Source organism: Bombus impatiens, unplaced genomic scaffold (assembly GCF_000188095.3).
Source record: "Bombus impatiens unplaced genomic scaffold, BIMP_2.2 scf_0647, whole genome shotgun sequence".
Classification (NCBI taxonomy): domain Eukaryota; kingdom Metazoa; phylum Arthropoda; class Insecta; order Hymenoptera; family Apidae; genus Bombus; species Bombus impatiens.
Window position 1 is genome coordinate 47,877 of NT_177066.1, and position 9,268 is coordinate 57,144.

The following is a 9,268-nucleotide window of genomic DNA, read 5'->3' on the forward strand; positions in this document are numbered from 1 at the left end:
CCGATCCGAGTTAAAGCCACGGTAGCCGAGATACAATAAACGTACGGGACATTAAACTGTTTGCTATTGTCAAACCTTTGTGGGAGATACCGGCTTCGCGTCTTCTCGTGTCTCCTCCGCTTTTTCGAGTACAGTCCATTGGAAAAGTACCGATTCGTTATTAATCTGACGAATCGATCGCATCGGAAGCGAAACACTCCTTCTGCCGTTTCGAGCGATCAACGGCTTATCGAATAACCGATGACATCGCTTACGGGATAACGCTCGATCGTGCGTCTATCTGAATCTGCGCTATTTCGAACAGAAAGGTAAGCGCGGATCGGTATGCGGGTGGCAAACTGGCGAACAACGGAGAAAAGAATGGACGATGACGGAGGAAAAAGAGTACTGTTCCGGTGTGGTCAGTAGACACCCAGAGGCGTCGCTTTAGTTACGGGCAATTTCCTTCCTTGCAACGTGTACTCGGTCGCGCTGCGAGCGAGAAAAATTGAGTTTTCCCTTTTCACTTGGAAGACACGCTTCCCCCATAATTGGCGCTCATGAATCGTGCATTGTCGTTTCCTGTGGCGAGGTTGCTGACTACGCAGCTACCACACCTCGCCGTTGCAAAGTCATGGATAAATCGTAAAAATGGCCTCGCTCCGACCCACCGCAGGCCCTCGTTTCTCTCCACCGTGTCAATTACGTTCCGCGCGATTCGCCGAACAATAAGGACCGACGACTAAATTCGACCGTCCGTTGGGATACTTTGTCTACAGGCCGATACAGACGTTGTCGAATAAAAATGTCAGCTTCCTCGAAACGTTCGCGCGAAAGTGTCTACACGAACGAGGCGAAAGAATCGAGAAAAGCTAACGTTAATAAACGAACGACGTGTGTGGCAGTGGCTACGCACGGAGAAGTACGCGAACGAAACACGCTGGTAGATTCACGAATGTCCGAAACGGTAAAGGTGAGAGGCGCGAAAGGAGGGATGCGGTCTGCGTCCTCTGCGAACCGCATTAGTTAGCACCGAGTTCGCGAGGCGACAAAACACTTAGCGCCATGGCGCTAAATCGCTTTTAGCTGGCTCATTATCGTCCCGTGCTGTTTCGTTCCGTTCCTTCTTGTCTCGTCGTCGTGTCTTCGCTCTTCTCTCGAAGAAAGGAGCTAGAACCGCGGGCGTGTTGTTCGCGAAACGATTCGACGCGTTCCGGCGTGTTTAGGCCGCAGTGGAACGACGCGAGAAACGCAACAGCGACACACCTGGGGACCACCTTGGTCGACGAGCCGTCTTATTAAGCGGAAACCACCTTCTTTATTTCGTATCGTTGATACTCAAGCGTCCGTACGTTGATCGAGATATTCGACGGCTTATTTGCGAACAGGTTGTCCGCGTAATCGTTTGCTCGTTATCGTGTCGGTGAATCGACGAGCACGAGTTCACCTTCGCCAACGACGACAAAAATCTGCGTATTCTTGCCGAACTAAAATAGAACACGGTAATTATCGTGGACGAAACGTTGCGAAAAGAAGGACCGAGCGGACGGAATAATCGCGCGACGTGGCTCGAGTTTATTAACGCGCCAAGGTGAGCATCCTCGTTAGAGCCGAGGAACATCGACGAAAAGAATGTTTCCGAGGCAATGGAATATACGGGCGACCGTGTATGTATTATATATCGTGTGGTGCACAGCGGCGGAGCAACAGAACGTTCGCGATCCTTCAGCGAAATTTTTCAATAGTCCAACTTTGTGAATATCGACGCGGATCCACGATACGGTCATTTATTCGAATGGGAATGGTTCGCGCGTGCGGGAAAATACCTCGAATTTTCGATTCGAGGGTTCGAATGAGAATCGGTGTTCGAAGAGGCTTTGAAATCTCGACGGTCGAATAAAATCGTCCCTGCTCCCGACTCCGCCTCTCGATCCAGGAGAAGAAAGAGCAATTTGTTGATTCGACGAGGCCGCTTTTAGAGAGCCGTTTCCTTCGTAGCCGAGTAATACGCTACGGAATCCCGGGTGAACGAAGAAAACCACTCTCTTAATTTGGTCGAGACAGGGGCACACGGTATCGAGACGAGGATCCGGGGATCCGTAGCCGCGCTGAATCCTTGCCCTTCGGATACCGAACGAACGCGTCGTGGCAGCACAATAAATTCCTTCCTCCTTTCCTTTCCCCTGGTAGCTCTTTCCACGGGTTTTTGACGCCCGTGTTCTTCTTATCGCGACACGCGGCACCCCTCAATTAAGAGGTGCTGCTCGTCCACGAATGTTCTACCAGTCCAACCTCGGATCTCTTCTGAACTCGGACCACACAGCAGGAGCTACCTGCGAGGCTAACCTATCGGCCAGATCGCGCCCATAAAAATTAAACGTCGCCAGATAAATAAACGTCAATCGAGAATTAAGATAGGCGCCGCCGGTAGCGTGCCTTCCTCCTCGCTTTTTCTCTATGCGCTCGCCCGTTAGGAATTTTCCCTCGCTTCGATCCACCTCGTCTCCAGGATCCACGGATAACCGACCATTCGATACGCTCCCACGAATTTCTCTCTTCTTTTTTTCCTCCGCTATCGACGCCTCCTGTTCACCCAGTCTCGATCTCGACCTCCCATCACGATCCTTCATAGCTCGCGATTACGATTTCCTTCCCCGAATGCGGCGTTGATCGAGCGAAAACAGCCGAACGATGGACACCGTCGTTTTTCGACTAATCTAGTTCCATTTGAGAGATACATCTTTTTAAGGAGAAGAAAAGAGGTAAACGAAAGACGTAACACGTAAGTGAACGTAACTCGCGAATATTCCGAACGTATTTAACGTGCAATCAAAGATTTAAGGATGTCTGCATTCGTGCGAACAGGAACACGACCGTTTCACCCCCGAACGTTAAAAGCATCGTTGTACGGCTGAACGCGTCGAGGGTGGGCCGAAAAGTCGTATATTTCTCACCGCAGACTTCCCAGGGCGAGCTGTCTTCGCCCGGGGTCGCAGATAAATGACGACGTCGAGGATTGTCACCCGAAACGACCGGTTAACACATGGTCGCCCCTGTCATCGATCCGCATCGTCCAATAATGCACCCGGCAGCCAGGGTTTATGTACCTGTCGCTCGACCTTTCCCATCGGACACGACGTCCCGTTTCGGTGACAGTGCGTTCGGAACTCGGTCGAAAACGCCAAGGGAAAAACGGGAGCGGCTACTGACCGGCTTGTAAACCCGTGTCAAGCAACGGGTGTGCCACCGGTAATTACAATGTTTAGCGAATAAGCACGGCGATTACACGAATTTCGCGCAAAAAGTCTGCTGCGATGAAAGCTCGTTAATTGTTTACGGCATAGCCGGCCACCGCGAGTTTACGGTTCCTCGACATAGCATAATGTAATCGGACTTTGTCGTGTTTACGACGCGGTATCGTTTTTATGGGGTGAGGCAAGCTCGTAAGTGCCAGCTGAACCGCAAATTAGATCCTTTTCGGTGGATCCTTTCGCTGCTTCCCTCGATCGTCGTCGTCGTCGTCCTCGTCGACCGCGGTAGTTCTCCGATATTAACGTGACTCGACGCGTCGCCGTGTGCGGTATCGAAACTCGATTTAGCGAATTCCATTTCGTGGCAAGAACATCGCGCGCAGCAAATATCGTCCGGCAGAGTTAATTAACCCGTTGGCCGGTCGGTTTCGCGTCGAGCTAACCGAGAGCAGCAAATCGAGTATAAAACGGTATATCGTATCTGCTGGGAATCTTGGAGGGAGCGAACACCGATTGTCAGGCATCGCCGACAGTGTCGGATATAATTCGATCATCGATCCTCCGGTCTGGAATTTACGCGTCCGATATTCGTATCCGTGGGTTGCTCGATCCATCGACGAATCGCATCCAGTCCACCACGAGATCGATCGTATCGATCGTGCAATCTTTCGATCGTAGAGAAGCAAAGAGAAAAGGAGAGAAAGAGAAGAAGGACGAGAGATTAAGAAGAGGGAAGAGAGTGAGAGAAAGAGAGAGAAACGGGCAGAGGATCTGGAACGGTCCTCGAGGACGGCCTCGCTGGCAATGAAGCCTTTAATTAAGGAAACATATTGCCACTAATATCCGACGAACAGTGTCAATCTGTCAGGCTACCAAAAGGTACCGATCTGATAGCGCAACCTAGAGAGCAGTTCGGCCTATTGGACACGCTGTCTTCGATTTAGTTGTCGTGCTCGATCACCGGGAATTAATACATCGGACGGGTAACTAAGCGAGCCACGCGGACAGGTTCGCTCTCCTCTCGTCTCTTTTCGAATGCGCACGCTAACTCAACGTGAGAATTTTTCTTCGGATACGAGCCCGTCCCTGCCTCGACGACGTTCAATTTGTTCCATTTACCTCGGCAACCGTTTACGCGCCGTATCTTCATCGTTACCGAAACCCTGTCGGAATTCTAGCACGCTATTCCGGACGATGTCTTTCCCTTTGCCAACTACGCAGTTCCATTTACCTGCGCGTACGACGTAAGCAGAAGTTTCACGAGGCCCGGCGTTCGGCGTGAAATCCACAGAGACGAGAACGAAAAAGCTCGTGCGAAGCGGAAGTCTCGTACGCGATTCGGAGGAGAAGAATCGCCGGGGAACGAAGCGTTGACGTCGTCACGAATTTCGAGAAGCAACACGAACGTTTACCGTGACACAACTGCGACTAGCGCGCAAATAATTTCTGTGATTAATGGAACCGACTGTTACGCAATCGCGCCAACAAAAACCGCTTGTCCAGACCGCTTTCCCTCGCTCGTGATAGCCTCATCGAGGTTAATTTGAAAGTAATGGCGCGTGTTCGACGATAACTCGAGTAATACCAGATCGAGCATCGACAGGATTCGTCTCGAATGAAGCGGTTACCGTTGAAGGAGCAACCTTCTCCTTCAAGGGATGTTGTTTAGTCACCGGCGCGGCGTTTAATCGTAACGAATGGAGGTGCGGGCCTGAAAGGAAGCGTGTAATCTGCCTGGAGCGCGTGTATCGTCCTTCTTACATGCGAATTCGCATACAGAGAACGAGGATCGACGTCAAACGAAGGTTACTTACCGCGCAATAAAATTTTTCTGAGCGACCTCCTCATGGTGGTGCAGTTCCACCTGCGATTTCGAAATTGATATTGGCACTCTTTGGTTCCGACCTGGACGCCTCTCGCAATTTCCTTCAACAGGGAGGGTTCCTTGCGACAGATGTCCGCCATTTTACCCTTCAGTCTCCTAGTCTTCTTGCAGATGAGCATCGGATCCATCACCACCTGATTTCCAACGGTCCTGCGGAAAAACGAAAGATCGATCGGTAAGCAAAGTTTTCGTTTCTCGATGCCGGAATCGTACGTGTCTGCCTTCGAGGACAAGCGGATCGCATTGCAAGGATACGAAGGAACATGGAGTCGGAAAGGTAAACTTATCGAAGTGGTTGCTATAATTAAATCTCCGTGCTCATTGCGGCGAGTTACCACCGACGGGACACGGTCTACGGGGACACGAGTAAAGAAGAAACCAGAAACGGAGAGGACGAACGAGCGAAAGCAAGAAGAAGAACGAACCGAGGAGTATCGCAGACAGTGGGAACCGCGACTTCCCTCCTTCGGGACCAGAAAGAAGAGGAGCAAGAACGGGAGACGACGAACGGCGGACTAAGACTAAAGAGTTTGATATAAAAAATTGAGGAAACAAGACGCCGAAGAGAGGGGGGAAAGGGAAAGAGGAACGAGAAACGAAGAGAAACGGACGCGAGAGTGGAGCGAAGGGTAGAAAGGAGAAGAGAGGAGAGGAGAGGAGAGGAGAGAACAGTCCGAGCGACCTTCGTTACGAAACGTTAATTAAGATCATTAGTTCTGCGTCGGTAGGATGCCGGGGCGCGTACACGACGGCCTCTCGGGAATGCAACGACCTTAATGGCAATAATTCCGTTAAGGACGGTTGCTCGCGCCCGTGTACGTTGCTGGTGCGCGGCCATGGATGCTCCTGCTTTTCGTTCCGCACGAACCAGAAGAAAAAGAAGGAGTTCCAAGGTAATACGGGCGGACAGTCGTGCACCGGTGACATCGTCATTTGGGCGAGGATTCCAACCTCGGACGACGACTATAACAGCAAGGACAAGAACGTTGGTTGCGCGGACAAGAATTCTCGAGAAACTCGCGAACCGGAGAGATCGAAACGCGCTTCGAGAGGGGAGGGATATCGAGAGAGAGCCGGTTGCGATCCGTGATCCGCGTTCCCCGAGAAAAAAAGCTAAACGTTGCTCTGGTTCTCGAGCAAAATATGGCGCATGTTACGTCTCGCGGGACGATCGGACCCGCTGCCAGGGAACAACGCGCAAGAACTTCATTCGCCTCCACGATATTCTTACTCGATGCTCGTTCTCGATACTCCATAACGGAACGCGGCTCGCCACCTTCCCCTCGCGACATCGGCCCGGTACCGGATATACTCCAGGGAAAACCGACCACCGAGGCGCACCATTCCTACGATCTACCGAGGAATATTCCACCAACATGGCCGATTTCCCAATAAATCCCATAGCCCTGTTTGCGTCGTGTCCTTATCAAGAAGAACGCGAGTTAACAGCTTTTCCGGGAATCGTTTCGCGCGCGCTAGTTCCCGACAATCGCGAGCCGCGAGCAACGCGACAAATTCTCGCGCGATTCGTTGGTTCGCGCGTCGGATAATAGACGGCCGGCATAGATATAAACGACCGATTTTCCAAGAAAACGAAAGTTATGACGCGATGACGCGCGTTCGTCAAACGTCTTATCGCTGTGCTGACAAACGAGGAACCAAGTCTTACGCGTGTCTCTAAAAATAACCAACGCCTCCACTCGAATTACATATTTCTTGCTTCGAAACGAACGCACAGGCATCGTCGAAGAGCATCGCAAACACTCCTCATCGATGTTCGACAAACGCGCAATTTTCCTCGTAGCTCTCGGCGTTTCCACGGAGGAAAAACATATTGGTCCCGGGTTTGAAAATTTTCCGCGACGTGCGATGTCGCGACTCGTCGCGGCCAGGTGGAGGAGAGAGGAGAGAGACGGAACCCCGCTGCGTGACACTGTCCTGACATTTACAGTTCAAAGGATCGCGGCCAAAGAATATTTGCGCTGGTTCGTTAACGACTGCGCAGCTAACCTCCCAAGTTAAATAAACGTCGGGATCGTGGTCTGTCGATACATCTCTTCCCTGTTGCGCGAATAACGTTACGACGTTATTAATGCAAACACATCGCGTCGTTTGACGATCGCGTATCGGTTCGTTTCGAGGTGCCGGCTATTAATATCGCGTGTGCTCGCGGTCAGCTTAGAGGAATTGGCGTGGTCAAGAACCGAGCGGCGGGCATTTCCGCGTAACTTATTTTTGCTGACTGGTTGCTCGAACAGAGGACGAGTTGCGAGAGGGCGATATTCGAGGTGACACGGTGAAAAAAAGAGTAGAGAGTGAGAGAGAGAGAGAGAGAGAGAGAGCAAAGATAAGGAAGAATCTGTCGCGAACGGAGGGAATCGAGGTAGAAAGGGTTAGGGATCCGGACTAAAACGAAGAAGGGGTTGTCCTCGTGTACGCGGAGGCAAGAAAAGAACCGGAGGATGGACACGTCGTCGCGAACGAAAAGCGTGGAGAGGCCGGTTAGGGCGGTCGACTTATTTATTGCCTCATTAGACGCACTCACTTTGCTCGAAGGCAGCTCCACGCTGTCTGCTCGGATAGACAGTGACGAGAGAGCAACGTTGCTCTGGCCTCACTCTCGACTCGTCGGTGTTTGTACGCGGCCGAATCGAGAGAGTCGGAAAGGGAGAGAACCACTCTCGATAGAGAGTACCAGAAAAAGAGAACGGACCCGTCCTCCGGCTGCCGAAAGGAGTTCGAGAAGAAGAAGGAACGGAACGACGGAGCAGGAGGAGGAGAACCAGCAGAAGAAGAACGGTCGCTGGGTCCACCGGTGAATTCTTCGAATATCTCTCACCGTCCGAACGAGACCCTCGAGGATAGGAAGAAAACACGACGGAAGTTGGGAACCTCGCCTCCAAGGACATCGAGAGTAGGGTAATCCGATCGACCGCGAGATCCATTGCTTCTTCCTTTTCGTTCGTTTGTTTTCCCATCGCGCAACCACCGGAGGAATCTGTCCGTTCAGGGACACGACAGAGACACGGCGATACACCAAGGGACGAGGCAAGCAGAAGCAGAAGAAAAATAAATAAAAAGCACGCCAAGCGGAAGTAGAAAGTCACAACGCACGGCTCGTGTCGACTAAATACGCGCACTTAATCTAAATCATCCTCTTGTTGCTCGACGACGCTGGGGGAGGCACGGGGCACGACGCGATGTAACTACGGAATACGAAGGGGACAAGACCGAGCAAAGAGACCACGGCCGCTCCGTCCTCCCGGATAGACCGTAAGTGGATGCCGCGGTCTGGATCGTTCCACGCTCCGATTTCCAGTCGATTTTCGTTGCATCGATCGCGGGCAACTAAAAATAGAAGTATAGTCGCGGCAGAAAGAACGCGGAAGAAAAGGAATATCCGGAGGAAACGAATAGGCATACGTAGAGAGGTCGATTTAACTGATCCGAAGAATGCCCGAACAAATTGGTGGCAAGGGTTAGCGCGCAACCGAGTCTAGGTTGCGTTTCGAGCATCGTTTCTCAAGAACCTCGTGGAATTCGTGGCGCGACTCTCTGTCTCTCGATCGGCCAAAGAGGAGAGAGGAAACCGCGGAGATTGCAACGCCTCTATTTCCGCGTCTCTATAATCGTAGACTCGAGCAATGGCGTACTCGCGCTTAACGAATTATTCGAAGCACGCGGCTTAATGAAAACCGATCGAATCGGCAGAAGCTAATAAAATTAGAGTAAGCCTGGATAACGCGGGGGTCTTAAAATTCCATACATAGCGGCTACGTCGTGCACACGCCATCGAAACAATTTCAAATTCTTCTGCCGGAACGACTAGCGTCGGGAAACGCTGCTACGCCCCCGTCCTAACATTCCACGAAAATCGATTCCGTGCTTTTGCTTGTACGGGACACGCGTGCCTACACGTTAATTACCTCGACCGGCTTGTCCCTATAACTTTTATCGTCTGCGACGTAACGTCCGTGGAGCAGTGCTTTAAACTAATCGCTCGTTACGTCGTCTGAACGCGCGTTCGCCATTAGCCGAGCTAAACGAAATGCCTTGTGTCGCCACGATCGAATAAATCTTCGACGATTCGAGCGATTTTGCGTCTCCGCGCGCTCTCGAGAGCGAAAAGGAAGAGACACGTTCGCGCGACTGT

General features: G+C 51.6%; 1 protein-coding gene across 4 annotated transcripts in view; it reads right to left on the reverse strand.

Annotated features, from left to right (window-relative positions):
* Window positions 1-9,268, reverse strand: part of LOC100745430 (protein Wnt-6) — a 58,962-nt gene that overhangs the window by 5,527 nt on the left and 44,167 nt on the right. For all 4 annotated transcript variants that reach the window (XM_033322594.1, XM_003492046.4, XM_033322595.1 and 1 more), the window contains one exon: window positions 5,045-5,265. In XM_033322594.1, the coding sequence (XP_033178485.1) occupies window positions 5,045-5,265 (221 nt within the window). The remainder of the gene's footprint in view (window positions 1-5,044; window positions 5,266-9,268) is intronic.